This window comes from Pelophylax lessonae, assembly GCF_965119305.1.
Source record: "Pelophylax lessonae genome assembly, chromosome: 2".
Taxonomy (NCBI): Eukaryota; Metazoa; Chordata; class Amphibia; order Anura; family Ranidae; genus Pelophylax; species Pelophylax lessonae.
The window spans coordinates 363,254,449-363,276,008 of NC_138769.1; the positions used below are offsets into that span (position 1 = coordinate 363,254,449).

General features: G+C 40.2%; 1 protein-coding gene and 1 pseudogene across 3 annotated transcripts in view; one reads left to right on the top strand and one right to left on the bottom strand.

The window, feature by feature from the left end:
• The window catches only part of CSMD2 (CUB and Sushi multiple domains 2), a 1,446,274-nt gene extending 1,430,798 nt beyond the window's left edge, over positions 1 to 15,476 (top strand). For both annotated transcript variants that reach the window (XM_082247591.1, XM_082247592.1), the window contains 6 exons: positions 1,562 to 1,723; positions 2,306 to 2,418; positions 5,250 to 5,337; positions 8,473 to 8,608; positions 10,414 to 10,587; positions 13,378 to 15,476. In XM_082247591.1, the coding sequence (XP_082103717.1) occupies positions 1,562 to 1,723; positions 2,306 to 2,418; positions 5,250 to 5,337; positions 8,473 to 8,608; positions 10,414 to 10,570 (656 nt within the window). In that variant the 3' untranslated portion in view covers positions 10,571 to 10,587; positions 13,378 to 15,476. The remainder of the gene's footprint in view (positions 1 to 1,561; positions 1,724 to 2,305; positions 2,419 to 5,249; positions 5,338 to 8,472; positions 8,609 to 10,413; positions 10,588 to 13,377) is intronic.
• Positions 5,392 to 5,854, bottom strand: LOC309547685 (mitochondrial import inner membrane translocase subunit TIM14-like; annotated as a pseudogene). The gene has a single exon. The product of its transcript is annotated as a mitochondrial import inner membrane translocase subunit TIM14-like (transcript).
• Positions 15,477 to 21,560: the final 6,084 nt, after the last annotated feature.

Genomic DNA, 21,560 nt, shown 5'->3' on the forward strand with positions numbered 1-21,560 from the left:
CAACATGGAAACTCACTGAGCTGTGAAGATTTGCTTGGGGAAAAAATATTACTGTATCTGATTTGTTTTTCTTTGTTCAGAGGGTGTGGGTGTGTTTGGAGAAATATTTAAAATACAGTAGTTTAACTGACTTCATTTTGTGTTTTTTGTATATGTTTTTTTGTTTCCATTTTTGTATATCTCATTGTGAATTTATTTTTTTTTTTATTTACCTTTTCTTATTTATTTATTTATTTATTTTAAAGAGGTTTATAGGGGGGATGTTTCTTTGGCACAAGAGCAGATTCAGGAAATTATAGTTGACAGGAGCTTCCACCACCCTTGGGGAGCAATTTAACCACTTGCCGACCGCTCACATTGAGCGTACTGCGGCCAAGTGGTTCGTTATCGTCCAGCGACGTAGTACTACGTCGCTGGACTCCTCCCACTGTAGGAGGCGCTCGCTGTTTTCATTCACAGCGGGAGTCGGGCCAGGGGAGGAGCGGCGGCGATCGCCGCTGCTCTTCCCCGATCGTCGGGGAATCTAGTTTGGAGATCCGCCCACCTGTGTAAGCAGAGTGGCGGATCTCCTAAGTGACAGGGAGTCACAGATCGCAGTGTTGAGCATAGCTGAACATCCGATCTGTCCCTGACTCACTCAGTCACCTCCCCTTACACACGTCAGTAAGCACCAGGCATACATTAACCCCTCCCTCTCCAATAAAATTAACCCCTTCCCTGCCAGTGTCATTTTTACAGTAACAGTGAATATATATAGCACTGATTACTGCAGTAATGTCACTGGTACCCCCAAAAGTGTAAAAAATGTCAGTCAAGGGTCCGATCTGTCCGCCGCAATGACGCAGACCCGCAAAAAAATCGCAGATCGCCGCCATTACTCGTTAAAAAAAAAAACACCAAAAATGACAAAAATCTTTCCCTTAGTTAGTAAACGCAATAACTTTTTGCGCAAACCAATCAAAATACGCTTATTGTGATTTACTTTTTACCAAACATAGGTAGCAGAAAACAAATTGGCCAAAAATTTTTTAAAAATTAGATTTTTACATTTTTTTTTTGGGGGGGATTAAAAATATTGTTATTTTTTCAAAATAAACGCTCTTTTTTTGTTTATAGCTCAAAAAGTAAAAATCGAACAGGTGATTAAATACCACCAAAAGAAAGCTCTGTTTGTGGGAAAAAAAGGACGTAAATTTTGTTTGGGTACGGCGTCGCACGACCGCGCAATTGTCAGTTAAATTCGCACAGTGCCGAATCGCAAAAAGTGGCCTGGACGTAAGACAGCAAAATCCTCCGGTGGTAAAGTGGTTAAAGTCCAACCTGCCAAAAAACCTTCCTTTTGCCTCCCCTATTGACTCCAATTGCCAGAAAATGAAAACAAAATTTGGCTGATCCCTATTAGTAAATAACTCTTTAGAAATAATAGTGATAAAGGTGCTTGCAAAGCTGTTATGCCATATTTTTCTGATGTTTTAGGGACAAAAATAGATAAGGTAAGATATGTAAACAGGAGATTATGACTTTTTATTTATAATTCTAAAAATAAGTATTACTTTTGCAGTTCCTGCAGATGTCTTTGCTAAAGACTCTCTGTGGAAAGGATCTTATGAATACCAAGGAAGGAAACAACCTGCAATGCTCACTGTCACCAGCTTTGATGCTGTGAGCAGTAAAGTTAATGCCACTATGATAGATCACAGTGGGGTGGAGCTACAAGTGTCAGGTGAGTCTATAATTCTTGTATTTGTGTTACAGCTGGATAGTTTCTTTTGCCATAACAAACAAAATAACACAATGGTGATCAAACAGAGTAGTCAATGACTGATTCTGTATGTATGCTTGGAAAGTAGATATACCCTTTATGGACCAACCTAAACTATCAACAATAATTATTCCAGGCAAACATTGACAGCTCATACATTCTTATGAAATAATCCAAATCCATGTTAGTAGAAAGAAACAAGCATGCTGGCTTAGTGCATCAATTTACTTTGCTGTAATGAAAAAAAAAAAATACACCCACAAAATCAGTGAATCAAACAGGCTTTTCTGCAGTTCAGGAGATGATTCTCTACTAGTACCTTATGGATAACCAAGTTGTATTTTGTAATGTTCGGGTAATTTTTAATGATAAATCATATAACTAAGCTGTCGGCTTGATCTGGCCAAAACCTTTACTAAGCTGGATTTATTTTTTGGCTTAATATATTATCTTTATATTTTAACAGCTCTTGCATGCACAGAGGGGTTATTTATAAACTGAGAATGGCTTTTTTTTTCATAATTGCATAAATGTTCATTGCAGGTATTTTCAAAAAGGAAGATTTTCACCTGCTTCTCCAAGCATACCAGGTCCGGGGGCCTAAAGAAATTGTCATGGAAAAATTTAAGATGGACAGCTGGGCTTTGGATGGCCATGTAAGTCACTTGTTTATGCTGGTCTTAGACATTGGTAGTATAGGTGAGTCAGTACTCCAGCCATAGGCATCTATTCTTTACCATACATTACTCACCCATCCTATCAATACAGGCTATTGAAAGACTGAGCGGCAAACTGTAGTCATCTGTACTTGTGTGAAGTCATTATGCAACTTTTTAAGCTGGACTTTGCATGATCCATGAAGTAGGTCATGAGTAAAGATCATCTAGATAATATAGAATATGCAAGGACATTACAGTATATGGGCAAATATGTAAAAGATCTGGTCACATAAATATACACTATATAATCAAGTACTGGGACACCTGCCTTTACATGCTCATGAACTTTAATGGCATCCTCCCGGTCTTAGTCCGTAGGGTTCAATATTGAGTTGGCCCACCAGCTTTGCAGCTATAACAGCTTCAACTCTGCTGGGAAGGCGGTGAACAAGGTTTTGGAGTATGTCTATGGGATTGTTTCACCATCTTTCCAGAAGCGCATTTGTGAGGTTAGGCACTGATGTTGACGAGAAGGCCTGGCTCATGGTCTCTGCTTTAATTCATCCCAAATTTGTTCTGTCAGGTTGAGGTCAGGACTCTGTGCAGGCCAGTCGAGTTCCTCCAACCCAAACTCACTCATCCATCTCTCTCTGGACCTTGATTCAAATCATTTGGTAGAGTGGGGTATATGGTGTGGGGTTGTTTTTCAGGTGTTGGGCTTGGACCCTTAGTTCCAGTGAAGGTAACTCTTAGGGCGTCAGCACATCAAGACATTTTGGACAATTTCATGCTCCCAACTTTGTGGGAACAGTTTGAGGATGGTCCCTTCCTGTTCCAGCACAGCAGTGCACAAACAAGGACCATAAACACATGTATGAGCGTGTTTGGGGTGGAGGAACTTGGCTGGCCTGCACAGAGCCCTGATCTCAACCCAATAGAACACCTTTCTCGTCCACATCAGTGCCTAACCTCACAAATGCACTTCTGGAAGGATAGTCAAACATTCCCATAGACACACTCCTAACCTTGTGGACAGCCTTCCCAGAAGAGTTGTAGTTGTTATAGCTGAAAAGGGTAGGCCAACTCAATATTGAACCCTACGGACTAAGACTGGGATGCCATTGAAGTTCATGTGCATGTAAAGGCAAGCGTCCCAATACCTTTGGTAATATAGTGTACATACAGGTTAAATATGGCAGTCTGAACTAAACATTCATGGCAGGCTAAAAATGCCAATAGACTTAGCACATGCTTGATCTAAACTCCCTGTGGAGGAGAGAAGATGAGAGCATAACAGTCTGGCATATGATGCTTTACTTTGCAGTATGAAGGCTTATCTGATCAATTTTCTTCCAAGAACAATGGTGGCCTGATCCAGTGAAAAACCCCAAAAGAACAATTTATTAAATCATCGTATTGGTCCATATATGTGGTGGATGCATTTGTTTCATTTCTCCATGCTTGCTTGGTTAAGCTGATAGAACTGATATGGATTTAAAGAACAGGAATTCACAAGGACAATGAATTTCTTTCAGGATCAATGGGTATTTTCTGCAATTGCAGAAATTGTACTTTGCCTAAAAATAGAAAGTTAATACAGATACCATATCTAGGGACTGTTAGGGTGCAGTATATTTTTGTTCTTCGACTTAGATATCCTTTTAGTTCTCTTAGCGTGGAAAAAAGTATAATTTGCATAATACATATTGTAATTCACCCCCAGTATTTAAAACTGTCAGTGTATTCAGACATGCAGGTGATTGCCTCATATGGCCGTTGACTACTGAAAGCGCAAAAGTAGAGAAAAAGTAGAGACAGATGATGGAATGCTAAGGACAGTCCTCATTGTCATTGTAAGGCACTAAAGATATGAATGCTTGGGGTAGACACTGAGCTATCCTGAATATAAATGAAGGCTATGGATCTAATTGTCTCTTAGCTGTACAGAAGATAGAAAAAGGACAAGCGCCTCTTATCTGCTGTCACATGCTATATTTCAGTAATGTTAATTCTACAGATTTCATGTCTAAAACACGACATGTGCAATCCTATGATAACTGCATTTTAAAACCAGATAACCACCTAGCTTTAACTATTCAAACTAAATCTCTTTTCACATTTCCATTTATTGCATTTCCATTTTGTGATAAAACCATGATGTGACAGGACAATGACAGCTATGCAGAGGATCAAAGCACATGATCAAAATTTAACTCTATTTAATTATTTATTTTTTGCAAAAATAAGTGCATAAAGATGTAACAGATATTTTACTACGGCAACCCCAAATGCAAATATAGATCTATTGGTTAGTGAATGTGTTTTAATTGCAATAGCTGGGGACAACCATGTTCACCCTAGGTGGTTTATGATAAAAAATATATAATTATATAATTTACCGATCACTTTCATTTAAAAGCTGACACCACCAAGAAGGTTTTGCTTTGTCCCTACAAAGACCCTTGAGCTGTCTCTTGTGCCTCATTATTGGTTAGTGAGGTTGTCCATCATAGTAGTGGGCCAATCAAGAGGCACATAATATGTCGCGGGATAAGGCCATTGAGATTTGCATAGGAAAACACCACAGATTTCAGGGCCTCTTAGAATCTGAACCAGCTTATAGGCACTTAAAAGTGGCTGCTTTTCCAACCGAGTTTCTGTTTAACAACATTGACAAAAGTACCATGGCTCAGTTCATAGGAAAACTACTTTTAAAAATAATTTTTTGCATGGCTTCCTTTAGCAATAGGGAAATATAGGGACAAACCCTGCTGTGTTTCAAGATGATCTTCATGTACAAACATGGCTTTCTTTACTCTAAACTATAGATCTCTTCTGAAACTGCTGGAGGAACGTACATCTACCAAGGATTTGTGCGTGGAAAAGGATTTGGCCAGTTTGGATTCCAGAGAATAGGTAAAGCCTGACCTAACTGGCTTTTGCCATTTTTTTTTTTTTTTTTTTTGAGAATTCTGCTGATTTATTAGTAAAGAATTTCCCATAAATATAGATCACATTCTTCCAGGTAACGATTATAAAAAGTTCAGAAATAAAAAATCCAGAGCATTGGGCTATTTCTTTGACTGTACTTCCATCAGATCCTTGGCTTCATTAATTTTGACTGCGATGTATGGAGATCTGCCTTTGTCAGGATGGTTCAGCAGCATAATCCGTCTGTGAGCTTCTCTTATCTTCATTTTATTTGCGGTCAGGCTGACTCCCACCACCAGTGCAGCTTCCCGTTTAGTCATTTTGGGTTCAAATCCACCTTTGTAACAACCGTCAAATGCCGAATTTGGAAGGGTCTGTATAGCTTGCTCTACTTGAGACTCCAGGTGTTTGAAAGCTTGTAGTACGTAATGGCCAGAAAACTCGCAACGGCGAGAGTCAGCCCGGCCGCTATCATTGTACTCGCCATAATGTCGGCTCTGTGAGGGGAGCTCTACAGTGTGACCCTCATGAACGACTCTCCACCTGTACCCCCCAGCCTGGAATCTCAGGCATTTGCCTTTTTATGAGAGGATAAAGGGATAAATGCTACCCAAGCAAAGTAAGCCAGTAGTAAGAAATGCACTGGTAATTAGGATAGGTTAATCCATGGGCTGTTTGCTGCATACCATTTCAAATGAGGTGAATCTGACTCTTTCCAAGAATGAATTGGATAAATTTGAATGGCCATTTTAATGGAAAACAAGGGTTGAAATGCATCTGTTGTAGATGTACCTGATGCATTATAGCAGAGACAACTGGGGGTAATGAGATCCCATGATAATTTTGTTAAGAAGTTCCCTTTTTCCGCTATTCTGTGGTTAAAGAGTAGCAGCTGGACCATACTGAATTTCATACCCCAAAAGAACGTCAGTCACAGACTTAGCTTCAGTGAAGATAGAGCTTCTGTCTTGGGGAGGCCATAGGAGGCATGGCCTTCAAAAAATAAATTGTATCACTCCCCCCCCCCTTATATCCTTTATATAGAATCCATATGGTTTCTTCCAAATGAGAGTACTCAGCTAAAAATTGTAAAATGCCCCCTATGGTCAGTGTCTAGAAGCAGTTCTAAAATGCAGTATCTGACAGTCAACCCCAAATAGCCGCACTCTGCTTCTGTATCCCTCTGCATTTTATCTTCTAAGGTTGTCTTCTTGTACAAGTACTTGCAAGAAGTTATATGCTGATGAAATGGGGTTTGTTACACTACTTTCCAGCACACACATGCTCACATATTTATATACCAATTTTACACTCTCCTTTGCTTCTGGAATATGCCCCATGTTTTACATCCACCTTTGGCCTCCTATTCTTAGTTGTACCATCTTGTGGTAAACCACAGACTTATATGCTCACCTATGCCTATTCTTCTGTCAAGTAATTATGCAATAAAGATATCATCATAAGATAGGTTTATAAAGTCTAATGTTGAAGCCATCAAGACTGCAAAAAAGATCACCTTGAACGATAGCAAACAATTGCAGAAGTGCAGTGTCAATATTTTATCTAGTTTGTATGGTTGCTGTCAGTCTATATAAATCTGCAAAATAATAGAGTGTTGTGGGAGCCATTTCTTTTCGTGATAGAATGGTTTACAGATTAAGCAACTCTAGCTTTGGGTAGCTTGTTAGCTCCATCATTGTAATGAATACCTATAGCTTTTCTAGGTAACTCCTCCATCTAGTTTATCATTCAGTAGCACTTAGAACCCCCAAACATTATATATATATATATATATATATATATATATATATATATATATATATATATATTTTTTTTTTTTTTTTTTACTAAAGACTCTTGAGAATAAAATGTTGGCCATTGCAATATTTTTTGTCACACGGTATTTGCGCAGCAGTCTTTCAAACACAATTTTTTGGGAAAAAATGCATTTCACTACATTTAAAAAAAAACTAAACAGTAAAGTCAGCCCAATTTTTTTGTATATTGTGAAAGATAATGTCATGCCGAGTAAATAGATACCCAACACGTTACGGTTTAAAATTACGCACACTCGTGGAATGGGGACAAACTACGGTACCTAAAAATCTCCATAGGCGACACTTTAAAAATTTTCACTGGTTACCAGTTTAGAGTTAGAGGAGATCTTTTTCTAGAATTATTGCTCTCGCTCTGGTGTTCGCGGCGTTACCTCACACGTGTGGTTGGTACACCCTTTTAATTTGCAGGCACGACTTAGGTATACGTTTTCTTTCTTTTCTTTTTTCCTATTTATTTTATTTAAATTTTTATTTTTAGCACTGTTTTAAAAAAAAAAAAGAAAACCTGATCACTTTTATTGCTGTCACAAGGAATGTAAACATCCCTTGTGACAGCAATGGGCAGTGACAGGTACTCTTTATGGACCCCAGACCCCTCCAATGCACTTCAAAGTATTCAAAATGCTATTTTTGAATACTGTCACTTTTTTTAAATCGGCGTTGATAGCAGCCGGGTAAACTGGAAGATCGGAGACCCGATCAAAGCCAAATTTGATTTTGTCCGGGACTCCAACCAGCCGGTGGACATGCCAGCTGATTACTCGGGTTTCTCAGTGGGACGGGAGACCTGGAAAGAGCAACGGAAGGCGGCGGCAGGGAGGGGGTGTCCCCTCCCGCTCGCTGGGATAGGCTGTTATCTCCTGAAAGCCGACTCCCTGGCCCTAAAAAATGGTACCGGGTTAATGCCTGCAGCTGCAGGCATCCTCCCGGTACAACCCCTTCTGCAAGCCGACGTACAGGTAGGTCGGTTTGCAGGAAGTGGTTAAAGGCCATATTCAGGGAAATCTGTGTTGAAGGACTAATTGGAAATTGCATCAGGTGGAAGGTGTTTTGCCAACACTTGTGCTTCTCTGCATGCAATAGGGCCCTAGGTTATATCAAAGTATGTACAAGCACCTGCATTTTCATTTATGATGAGTGTTTAGATGATATGTACTAACAGGTTTACTTGCATCACTTGTAACTTCCTTTTTTTCATGAACCAGATTGTAACTTGTGTTTAGTAAATTCTTTTTTTTTATTTCTAGTCTTGTTGATACGTCTCTGTCTTTTGTTGTTACAGATAGAAGATTACTAGAGACCAATCCTGACACCATAGGACACTTTCCATCCAACAGCAGCTCAGTGGCCGCTGCTATTCTTGTGCCTTTTATAGCTCTCATTATTGCTGGTTTTGTCCTATATCTCTACAAACACAGGTATTTTAATTGTGCACCAGGAGTATGTATTGTAGGTTACTAAGTCAATAAGAGATAACTACAATAAATGAGTGCCTTGATCTTTTAATACATTAGAAATTTACCTAGATTCAAACATGATTAGGAAAAACATAGATCTATACTATATATTAATGAAAAGTGGGGCAGATTCAATGGACCCCTTGGTAGTTTTCTGCTATCACTCTTGCATGTTTATATATTTCCTAATACAGTAGTCAAATAAAAAAAAAAAAAAAAACGACCACTCTCATCTTAGCTGTATAAGGGAAATATATGTAAAATAAATGACTAACTCTGGTCCGTAAATACCTGCATCAATTTAAAGTACAAATACATTTAAATTACAAAGGCTTTCTTAATGACAGTCTAAACAAGTAACATATCAAGTTACTGTTCCATTTACAAGCCTCATAATATTTATCGTTCATGACTGTCTTTCACACACTCATCCTACCAGACACTAGTGCTCACAGCAGCAGAGTTTCAGCAATAGTCAGTTCTTTCTACAGGGCCATCTTTAATAGTGATTGGACCCTGGGTAAATATTTTCTTGGCCCCTCCTAAATCCACTTATCAACTATTTGCAGGCAGCGAAGACTCAAGGGGCAGCTGCTTTGAGACCCACAACAATGACTAGGCCCGGAGCAGCTGCCTCTTTTGCCTTGCATTAAAGATGGCCCTAGCTGTCTATCCAGAAAGCTCTGAGAAGGATTTAGTGTGGGCAGGTGCTGATTGACAAGCTACAGGCTTGTAAATCAGTCATGAAAATGCTGATAGCCATGCTTTGTGCAACATTTTTTCATTCCACTGTAGTTTAAGCAGACGCGCCTTAGATGAGAGTGGCAACACTGCTCATAATTCAGAAGCAGTGCAGCATTGTTGCCACACCACCATAGGAAGCTGCATTAGGTGAACTTCACCTTCACTGGCAGACTCAAAAGGTGCTTTTGAAACTTTGCAGGTGGAATAAGATTAAACTAAATATTTTTCAAAGAAAGTCTTTAGTTCTACTTTATGCTTTCTACATTTAAGAGTTAGGATTCTATGTTAATAAATGCCCCGTTTCCTCCGTGAACCAAGTTTAAATAGAAAATCATTGACACGCCATGGGGTTGATTTACTAAAACTGGAGAGTGCAAAACCTGGCGCAGCTCTGCATAGAAAATCCTCAGCTTCCAGGATTTTTTTTTTTTTTTTGGTCAAAGCCTAATTGAAAAAGTTCAAGATAGAAGCTGATTGGCTACCATGCACAGCTTTTGCACTCTCCAGTTTTAATAAATCAAACCCTATGAGTTTCCTTCTTGTTATTGAAACCCAAATTCCAAAAAAATAACCTAAAGTGAAATTTAAATGGCTCACCTATTGTAAATTAAATTGTGGCATTAATATAAAAGTAAAAGCAAAGGAAAGAGGAGGTGTTGGTTGTGTCAGAAAATTAGATTACAGATATATCTACAACAGCACTGTCATGCTTGACTGTCTCCACTCCTTACATATGTGGGAAAAATCTGTGGTGTTTAAAAGGGTTTGTCATATTACACCTCCTAGTTTTCTACTTGTCCCAACAGACAGGGTTACCAGAGACTAAAGTAACATGAGTTTGTCTTTTAATCCCAAGGGTCCCAAATCAGATTTATCTCAGTAAACTTTAACTAAAGCAGAGCAAAAAGATTTAAAAACATGTGGATGTATTTATCTGTTATCAGTACAATTTACTCAGATATAGGCCTTAGTGAAGCTGTTTATGTTGGCTTCATTCACTAATTTGATGTTTGTCTCAGCAGAAGACCGAAGGTTCCGTTTAATGGCTTTGCCGGACATGAGAATACAAATGGCCGGGCAACATTTGAGAACCCAATGTATGAACGGAATGTACAACCCACAGAAATAGTGGCGAATGAGACTGAGTTCACTGTAAGCACAGTGTGCACGGCTGTATAGCACCTGCCCTTCATCAGGTAAGTAAATCTAAAGGTGTATAGTGGTTATGACTATCTAACAACATATTGGGGGGGATTTACTTAAACTGGTGCACCCAGAATCTGGTGCAGCTGTCCATAGTAGCCAATCAACTTCTAACTTCAGATTGTTCAATTAAGCTTTGGCAATAAAACCTGGAAGCTGATTGGTTTCTATGCAGAATTGCACGAGATTTTGCATGCTTCAGTGTTAGTAAATAACCCCCATTGAATGGTAATAATATTTATATACATTAGCATCAACACAGGACATATTGCATGTGGTCTAAAGTGGTTGGGCTTACTTTTTCCCTTACATTCAAAACACACAAGCGCCAGAACACCAGAGCACCAGCCTTTCCCATGCCCTGTGATGTCACATCTAGGACTGTAAGATGTATGAATGTAAGATGAAAACAGAACAGGATGTAGTTGCAGATGTCAAGGAGACACTAAGAAAGAGTCTCCGTATGTCAGTCCAGTCACTGCTCAGCGTTGGGCAGGCAAGGAATTGCCCTCCTCTGGCTCTGTAGAATGAGATGGATGAGGAGAAAGACAATGAGAAAGAAAGAAAAGGAAAGAGATAATGAGAGGGAGAGAAGGAGGAGAGAGAGAGAAGGAAAGAGTGAGTGAGTGAAAGAGAGTAGGAAAGAGGGAATGAGAGAGAGAGAGAGAGAGAGAGAGAGAGAGAAAGAAAGAGAGACTTAGAGAAAGTAGGAGAGAAGACAAAAAAGAGAGATATATAAATAGAAAGAGAGAATGAGACGGAAAGGAAAGAGAGAGAGAGAGAAAGAAAGAGAGAGAATGAGATAGAAATGAGATAGAAAGAGGAGAAGAGAGTGGGTTTATCGATTTCTTTAGATAGGTGGGGGGGGGGGGGTGGTTGCAAATAATCAAAGGTTGTACTGTACCTTTGCTGGTTAGTAAAGGGCTCCAGCTACTCACAGCTATCCTGAGCACTTCCTCTGGCAGGGATCATTTTCCCTTGTACTCCAGCTTGAGTAAAGTTTCCTCCATTCCAGGAGGGACAGCTCTAAACCTTGACCCAGACTTGACCTTCAAACACATGTAGCCCTCCCTAAGTAGCAGGCATTGAAGGTTAGCAGTACTGGCAGAACTCCTCCCCAAGGTTAAGCCTAAGGGAAAGGACCTCCCAAATATTTATGCTCTTCCCCAACATGCACCACTGGTAACACTCCTAGTGGTTGACCAAAGAAGGTCACAGATTTTATTATTTCAAGCCTATTGCATTTCCCTCTCTATTACCAGAGATACACCCTGATAGGCAGAAGAAAGCAACCAAAAGGGATTTAGAAAAACCAAAGGAAAGCGGCACCATCTATCAATTAAGCACTAGCTGGATACAGCCAGGCAGCACAAAATTTAATAGACACTGCTGCCTGGGGCAGGGGTGGCTTCCCTTATATGTATATTAGCTCAAGATGATATGAAGGGGATAGTGGAAAATTAATTTTTTTTTGACAAGAATCATTAGCTATAAATGCTAATAGCTATAAATACACAATTATCTACAGTACGGCTGCTGCTCAAGCGGGGGTCTCTGCATTAGTGATGCTACTGTTGTCTCTTTAGGACTGTGGGATTTGGACTGATAGTGGCATGGGGTGGAGGGGAGGTCATGCATGTCCAAACATGCTATGAGTCTCTCTTTCAGGTCCAATAGATCTGGTAGAAACCTATAGAGTATCTATATTCATCCAAATGTTTTTACATTTTACACTGGGGTGTCTCGAGATTTGTTATACTTGCAAAGGGGGCCACGACTGAAAAAAGGTTGCAAAACACTGCTCTTTACTAAAAAAACAGGCCCTTTATTTTGATACTGTGGGGTTGATTTACTAAAATTAGAGAGTGCAAAGTCTGGTGCAGCTGTGCCTGGTAGCCAATCTTCTTCTAACTTCAGCTCAATTAAGCTTTTAAAAAATAACCTGAAAGCTGATTGGTTTCTATGCAGAGCTGCACCAAATTTTTCACTCTCCAGTTTTAGTAAATCAACTCCAATGCTTCTAGCACTGCATAGACTTTTTTTCTTTAGGTCCACATTGACAGCAGGTAGACTAAGGGGTTGATTTACTAAAGGAAAATCCACTGTGCACTACACTTGGAAGTACACGTGAAAGTGCAGTCGCTATAGATCTGAGGGGAAACTCGAAATAAGGGGAAACTCTGCTTCTGCTAATTTCTATCATCCAATCATGTGCAAGCAAAAATGCTGTTTTTTTTTTTCCTTGCATGTCCCCCTCAGATCTACAGTGACTGCACTTCCACGTGCACTTGCAGTGCACAGTGGATTTTCCTTTAGTAAATCAACCCCTAAGTTCTAACATAAGGACTCTCTGCACTTAAATATACCAGGTTGCTGTTCATGTGACACAGTAATGAGTTGACAATGCCTCAAGACCATGCTTTATTTTCTAGAGGCTACATAAATCTGCATTTAGAGTAGAGAAATATTTTAGAACACAGAGGTATTTTAACACAATGCAGTAAGAATGTGCTCTTTTTTTTTTTTTTTTAGAATATTGCTGTAGGACATTTTTCACACCCAACCTATTCACATTAGAATATTGCTGGCAGCAATAGCTACTAATCAGACCTACACTCTTAACAGAATGTGTATGCTCTGCTAGATGCTGCATGTGTGACCTCACCTTTAGAGCCTTCTCTACTCATTGGCTATCTAAAATTTTTCCAGAGAATTCAAGTTTTAAAAGAAATTTTATATTTTGTTGAGATGCTTCTCATATTTGTTCCTTTCTTCCCATATAGTGAACTGGGTTTTCTTGGAGTCTTCACCCTGTCTTTCCTTACCCTGCAACATCACCAATGGGCAGCTGTGATCACCAGTGCCACGTGTAGCCACTCCCATTTTTGATGACATCCAAACTGTGCTAGGCCGGTGAATTTAGGAAAAACCAGGAGAAGACCCCGTGTTCAAAGATGAAGCAATGTCAGCAGTGGACTGGCAACCTCCCGTGCACCAATCCGCCAGGGCCTCATGCAGCCTTGACAACTGGGTGTCTCAACGCAAGTGGCAGGTCTGCCACCTCAAGAGGTCCTTATCCTCCAGGGACACCGTGCAAGTGCTTTTATAATGAACTTGTATACATGCAACGTTGGTCAGAAGTGGATATAAACAATCCTATATATAAATATACATATTTTTATTCAGCAAAGAACAAGTTCCAAAAAGTGCTTTTCCTCCATTCTTCTCCGCCTGATCCCTGCAGCACATAACAGACTGTGTGGCGTTGGCGGGAAGGGGGAGCGCAGCCTTACAACCCAAGCCCCAGGTTGGCGTGGGAGTCTTCAACCAGCCAACACTTGAAGGAGAGCTGTCCAGAAATTTTGCTCTGAAGCTAACCCCCATCTCATTAGTCTGTGAGCACATACAAAACGTGTACTGACACTCCTTTCTCCAGCTATAGATGAATACATTTGACCAATATAATATTCTGTGTTGCATCATTCAGGAAAAGTTTGGCCGCATTACCTCGAAAAGTCAGAGTTGAATCAGAGGTGTGAGATTGTCATAAGCAATGCATTGCAGGTTCTTTTTATTTTACATTTTATATATGTATGTTAGGAGACATTTTAGGGTGAAAACTGCTAGGATAATTATAGGAACCTTCAAAAATAGCAGAATGTTATAATATACAAACTCTATGGCACAAGCCCCAGACATGGGGGTGGTGGTGGGGGGCATAAATGTTTTTGGTCAGCTCAATAGGTTGAGTGGTTTGGCATCTTGAATGTTCTTTTAGCAGCCACTGAGAACCTAGGCTTATCAAGTAGGGCATTGTGACAGCCTGTGGTACTTTACCTCTTCCTATGACAATGAATGAAATCACTCATTCCTATGAATGTTTTAACAGGCAGTAAGATCACAATGTATTATTCTTAGATTTATTTTTATATTCTACCAAAAATGACCCAGATCTCACTCTATAGATGCAAATCAAACAAAGCTGGTGTAGCAACTTCCTTATGAAAAATACATCTATTAATACATTTTATATAAATCGATTCTAATTAAATAAATAAATAGAATATATAAAGATACAGGTATATAAAGTTTAAGATATACATTTCCACTTTGCTGTTTTACCTGATTGGTGTTACTATATTATTATTCATCATGAAAGCATCAACTACCTCTTCTGTTACTATGTACTGGATTGTTCATAGATTTTTAATTTGCTCAATATTTATACTCCATGGCATCTATTTTGGTTCATTTTGATATGCATTGTTTCCTGTGCAGAAGTATGACAATGGTGTCTCGTAACTTAAAGTGTTTGAAAAAAATACTGCATGTTACCAACATACCCATTCAGATCCTACTTTTAATTTTCTAATCTGCCCTAGAAATATAAGTTGATTGGTTGGTAAATGCAATGCTCTTCTTCCACTGCCATTAACAAGATCCTTGGTTTGGAAAAACTGAATTTTGCCTAACAAATTATAGGCATCTATACAAAAGCTGATATGGCCATTCAACGTCACTGTGTGAGGATCAGATCTATACTTCAAAAGCTGGTTACATTTAAAAGATCCTGTTATTTGGTATCCACGTTATAAGATAGTTTGCGCAGCAGTGGAACTTTCATAACGACCAGATATATTGAGTCATGAAGTCATCATGCGACACAGTTTCCATACTGGGTATTTTTACCAAACAAGTATAAACTACTGTCATACTGGTCTGCGTATGGGCAAATTTAGCTTCTGGTTATTAGTTTGACAGTTGCTTTTCAAATGAAAATGTCTGGAAAAAAATAATTTCTGTATTGCCCTTAGCAACCAGCAACTGAGTGTTTAATGCTCAAAGTGTGCAAAAGGGTTGCTATTGACAGCATGTACAATTCTTTCTTAAACCTTCATTTAAAAAAAGGCCTATTTCTAATTTCTCTTGCAAAAAGAGAAACAGCATGTCTTCTTTTAGGATTATATGATGTCCTAAATTCATGTTTATGTCAATATCTCTGCATTGAGATGTCATATTGCCACAAGTATAGACCTATGTGATCCACAGCCCCTGTGTTCCTTGCAATGCATTGCTAACTACACTATACAGTACCACCGTTCTGGTCACAGCCATCTGTTAGCCGTTTGGTTAACTGTACATACTATAGTGTCACAGGGACTTGCTTTACAGGGGATATGTAGCATATTTTATTGCACTTGTTGGGAAAAAGAACATAATAACCAAGTTTGAATGTAGCCCATATCTGTCTTTTTATTTTGTTAGTATGCTCATTTTGACATTTATCATTAGATTTTAAAATGTAAACATTACCATTTATCACATTTTCTTTTTTAGAGGTGGTGTTTCTGCCTGTTTTACAGAAAAAATAATAATCTTGGAAGCCTCAATATAGTTCTTTTCTACACAAAAGCAAAAGCAAAAGCAAAATTCAGCTTCTGCTCCCTTAGTGTAGTAATATTTTATGGTCCTTTCTCCTCCACCCCTTATTTGCAGCACTACTATAAGTAAAACTTCTATTGCCCAACCTTGCAAATAAAATGATTGACTTTGGTGTCTATTTTTACAAGGGTGGGCTAGTGTTTCATATAAGCAAGCACCAACATTGGGGCTTGACATATGTTATTGCTGCAGCAAGCACTGTCTAGTTTGTGAGTAATAAAGTAGCACATACATAGCAATCCTATGCGAGCTAATGGCATCTGGCAATTGCCAACGACAATAGTGCAAACATCACTCCAGTCGATAGCTCTTCTGCTTGTAAAAGGCACACTATAACTCCTGTGCTCTTGGGTATTTAGCCTTATTAAAATCAAGGCTCATTTCTGGTTTTTCTAATTACATTTGATATTTGGAAGGAAGGGCCTTGATGTTGCTCTATAAAGGGATCTAAAGCAGGGGTTTAGCGGTTATATGGAGTGAAAAAAGTAACATCGCTAAAAATAAAAAATGGCATGGTCATTCAGTGAATGGAAGTTTATATGCTGCCATGTTTGTTGTGCTTTACAAACCATTATCAAAAAATATAACCGTTTTAATACATCATCATAAACAGGCAAAAATGCATCATTAAATAACAATAAATATGTTTATTAACATGTTATATTGGTGCTTTAACTCTTTTGCACAACACAGTTAGGTAGATTGAATATGTGGACAGTAAGCTGACCCATCTCTGGTTTCGCCCCGGCCGCTCCCAACTCCTACAGTCTGAAATGCAATCATTATCAGGACTAGTAATAGTTCATTGCTCTGCCACTGGCCTCCCCCTTTGCAACCCACAAACTACCCGTGGAAAGGACAAAACAGAATAAATAGACTATTTTGTACAGAGATATATTTTTATGAAGAGAATTTGTACAGTTAAAAACAGAAATAAAAGAAACCTAAATCAAATTGAATCCTTTATGTCCTATTTGGATTATTGTATCCTATGGTAGTGATGAGCTTTTTTGTAAATGTAAAAATGTACAAATGCCTTGTTTACAGAAGATGACTGTATATATGTAATCTATACACACTCTGGCTTGTCTGCAATATAAACTGTTTAATTTATGTGTCTCTGTATATGAGGCTTCTTTTTTGTTCAATTTGCCTTTTAATTTTCATGATTTTGAAAAGCTATTTTAAATTTTTGGGATTCAAATTAAATCTAAATTTTTGCATTGTCTTGTCTACTGTGACTTCTCTTCGCAGGCAGGAATTGATTAAATATAGTCATTTTAGTCTCCATGGTATCTGATAGCAGAAATGACGGCTGCTTGAAATAGGTAACTATGAATGGTACGATTTTCAGGTGTGCTAATACAGCTGGTCACAGAATTATTATATATGAAATTATTGCTGGTGAGACCATGTAGCAGCAGAGAGTCATAGCCAGGAATGATCAATGGAGAACTCTAGTCAGTATAACAATTATCAGTAAAAATGTATGTTGTCAGGTTATGTATGTTTTCTATTTTAAATATTAGGATACAGTAGTGGCCATGCTAAAAGCTTTATTCTATCAATTTGCTCTCTACATTTGATGACATTTCTGTGATTGCTGATAAGGGAGATGTCATTGTTGGATGGATTTTCATTGTGTGCGACAACTTGATTGTGATTTAAAAAGGGGGTTGTCTCAGATAGACAATAACACCAAAACATTATATAAAAATATATTTTCATTAAACATTGTGCAGCACTGTCCCCGTAGGGCTTGCTGTGTGTTGACTTCTTCGGCCTCCCTCTAATTACCTGCAGACATTTGCTGGGGGTTTTTCACATATTCCTCCTTACTGCCGTTTGCTCAATAAACAGTCCAGGTTATTTGGGTTTTTTATATTTATTGTGGAACTTGGATGGGAGAAGGGAATAGTGCTCCAACTGAATTATTCACAGTAGATAAGGACAACTCTCAATTGGCCTCACCAGATTACTTGTGGAAGCAGACACACTTAAGTGGATTTTAAGAAGAATAAAAAAAAATTAAGTCTTCTTGCTCGCTCTAGCAGCAGACTTAATGCAACGACTTTATCTTCAGGACACTCTCTAGCATCCCCTGGACTTACACCTGTCCACTGACTCTTTTAGTTGAAGGGATGGCCCTCACAGGGCAGGCCCCATGACACAGATCTGCACTCACAATAGGCAGAATCAGATCCTTCCTGGTGTTTCTCTTCCAGTCAGCTCTACAGGACCTCTGGGTTCAGCTTCTCTCTGACTTCACAGCCCTCAAGTCGACTACCCAAGGCCACATGGCAACTTCTGCAGAGGGGGGGCAGCCGCACCCTCCCTCCAGGACCCCACTCCCCAGCAGAAGACGTCCAAGCAGATGTGCCTCTGGCATTTATACAGTTACTCAGCATGCAGAGGGGCACTTTACAATGTATCAGGTTTCCTCCCACTATCCAAAATGCCTCCTATTTGACTAGTGTAAAACATTCAGACAAGCTGAGCTGCACCTGAGTACCATGCACAGACCCTGTCAATAGATCCTGCTCCCTGGTAGGCAGAGAGCACTCTAAATGTACCTGGCAATCTTCCTGATAAGCAGAAAGACCCCAAACTATACTATCTTCTAGCACCTACCTAGGAGCTACAATTGCATCCAGAAACAGTAAAACATGTCCATGTTGCATATTGATGACTGAACTTGCTGCATCTACAGCAGTAGCATTGCACTGGTAATTTGTTAAAGGAAATAAGATTAATAATAGTAATAGTAAGCTGTAACTGCTAAATAATATGCAGATTGGGTGTTTTGATTGCTTGTACATATTAAGTCACTTAAAGAGCACCTGAACTGTAGAAACTGTGCCCAAAAAATAAAGGCAAAAGACAAGGACTATTCTCTAGTATTCCCTGTGTTATCCCTGCAGCTGATCGTTATTTTACTGCCTTGTTCCACATTGTAAAAATCAAAAAACGTGCTGCGCCAGAAGTGCACAAAAATAATTAGTGATTACATGAATCAACAAGTGTTATCAACAAAATATGGTGTCCATCATATGTGCTCTGATGAAACATAAATGTTCATATAAAGTGCTCCAAAGTAATGATTAGTATATCCAGGTGATGACAGGACAGCCTCAATCCCTTGTGAATCAAGCAGGAACCACCAGTGTGTGAACTCCCTCCACCAGTAAGATTGGCCTCTCACCTTGATACCAGACCCAAACGGGCCAGCATGAGCATATCAGGGGATAAACAGACTATCACAGGTAACCTCTCCAGCCTTCACCTCCGGGGGTCGCCAGGACATAAAATAAAGATAAAGCAAAGATCTAGTGCTCTCTGAATGTAAATAATGAGCTTTTATTGAGCATAAAGGGGTAACTCACATTTGTTGGGCACTCAGCCGTGCCTGCTATTATGGCATTCAGTGTTGGAGAGTAGCACCCGAGCGATCGGCGTCAGGCACGCAGGCTCCGCCTCCCTATACGCGTTACGCCTGGAGTGTGGGCTCCGTTTGGCTTCTTCGGTAGGCTTCTTCCCGTTTGGCTTCTTCCCCTACCGAAGAAGCCAAACGGGAAGAAGCCTACCGAAGAAGCCAAACGGAGCCCACGCTCCAGGCGTAACGCGTATAGGGAGGCGGAGCCTGCGTGCCTGACGCCGATCGCTCGGGTGCTACTCTCCAACACTGAATGCCATAATAGCAGGCACGGCTGAGTGCCCAACAAATGGGAGTTACCCCTTTATGCTCAATAAAAGCTCATTATTTACATTCAGAGAGCACTAGATCTTTGCTTTATCTTTATTTTATGTCCTGGCGACCCCCGGAGGTGAAGGCTGGAGAGGTTACCTGTGATAGTCTGTTTATCCCCTGATATGCTCATGCTGGCCCGTTTGGGTCTGGTATCAAACAGGGGCGGACTGACCATTCAGGGATTAGGGCACTGCCCGAGGGCCCAGGGTCAGTAGGGGGCCCCATGAGAGGCTACACACTACAGAAAGAAGCCAGGAACTTCCATGCATGCTATGCTGTGGTGGATATTTAAATGCCCACTCTATGTGGATGAGCTGCAATTTGTAGGTGGGGCTTTGTGTGGCTTGAGTGTGGACACAGGGGGCCCCATGATCTCTGATTGCCCGGGGCCCCCATGAGTTGTCAGTCCACCCCTGGTATCAAGGTGAGAGGCCAATCTTACTGGTGGAGGGAGTTCACACACTGGTGGTTCCTGCTTGATTCACAAGGGATTGAGGCTGTCCTGTCATCACCTGGATATACTAATCGTTACTTTGGAGCACTTTATATGAACATTTATGTTTCATCAGAGCACATATGATGGACACCATATTTTGTTGATAACACTTGTTGATTCATGTAATCACTAATTATTTTTGTGCACTTCTGGCGCAGCACGTTTTTTGATTTTTATGTTTTTGTTGTGAGGTGTGGACACAATTTGTGTATGCAGCCGGATTTATATATTGATTTAGTCTAGCACATTTTATACACATTTGAATTTCACTTAGTCTTGCGCTGATAGTTTTTTTTTTTTTACTTGTTCCACATTGTGTCTCTGTGTAGTGACTGCCAACTTGATAGAGATTTCTCATGTCAGTGCTGCCCGCTAATCACTGATCATCTGATATCTGTTAGGGAAATGGGAATGATCAAGAAGCAACAGGGGAAAAGGAGGAAGCAAAGATTTACTACAGGTCTTCAAGTACAGCTTCCTCTCCAGCAAGGAAAACAGTGAGCAGTACAGTAGACATTACCAAATCTCACTCAGAATCTCAAGAGGCATCGGTTTCTTAGGCGTGCCTAGGCAAGGCCATCTTAATAGCAATATGGGCCCCTGAGCAAAATAATGCACTGAGGTCTCTACCAGCCTGCCCCAATTTATGCATCTACTGCCAAGAATTGAAGTATAAATAGTTGATAGAATTAAACATATCCTTATTAGCACTTTCAATAGAATTGGTTTTACACAAGAAGAAAACATGCCATAAATCAAAGACTACTCAACACAAAGGGCTCAGTACAGGGGGTGAGGGTCAGACGGTCACAGTACGGGGGGGGGGGGGATCAGGAGAGCACGATACAGGGGACCAGAAGGGGATCAATACTGGAGTCAGGTGAGCACAGTACAGGAAAGAGGGTCAGGAGGGCACAGTACAATGGGGGGGGCAGGAGGGCACAGTACAGAGGGTGCAGCAAGGCACAGTACAGAGGGAAGGAGGTCACAGTACAGGGGGCAGGAGTGCACAGTACGGGGGGGGGGGTAGAAGGTCACAGTACAGGAGGGAAGGGGACACACTGTATGGGGGTAGGGGGGAATAGTAGGGGGGCTAAGAGTACACAGTACGGGGTCAGTAGGGCACTGTACAAGGGGGTAAGAAGACACAGTCCAAGAGGGCACAGTATGGGGGACAGCAAGAGGGCACAGTATGGGGGACAGGAGGACACATTACAGGGGGGCAGGTGGTCTCATTATGGGGGGGTAGGAGGGCACAGTATGGGGAAATCAAGAGGACA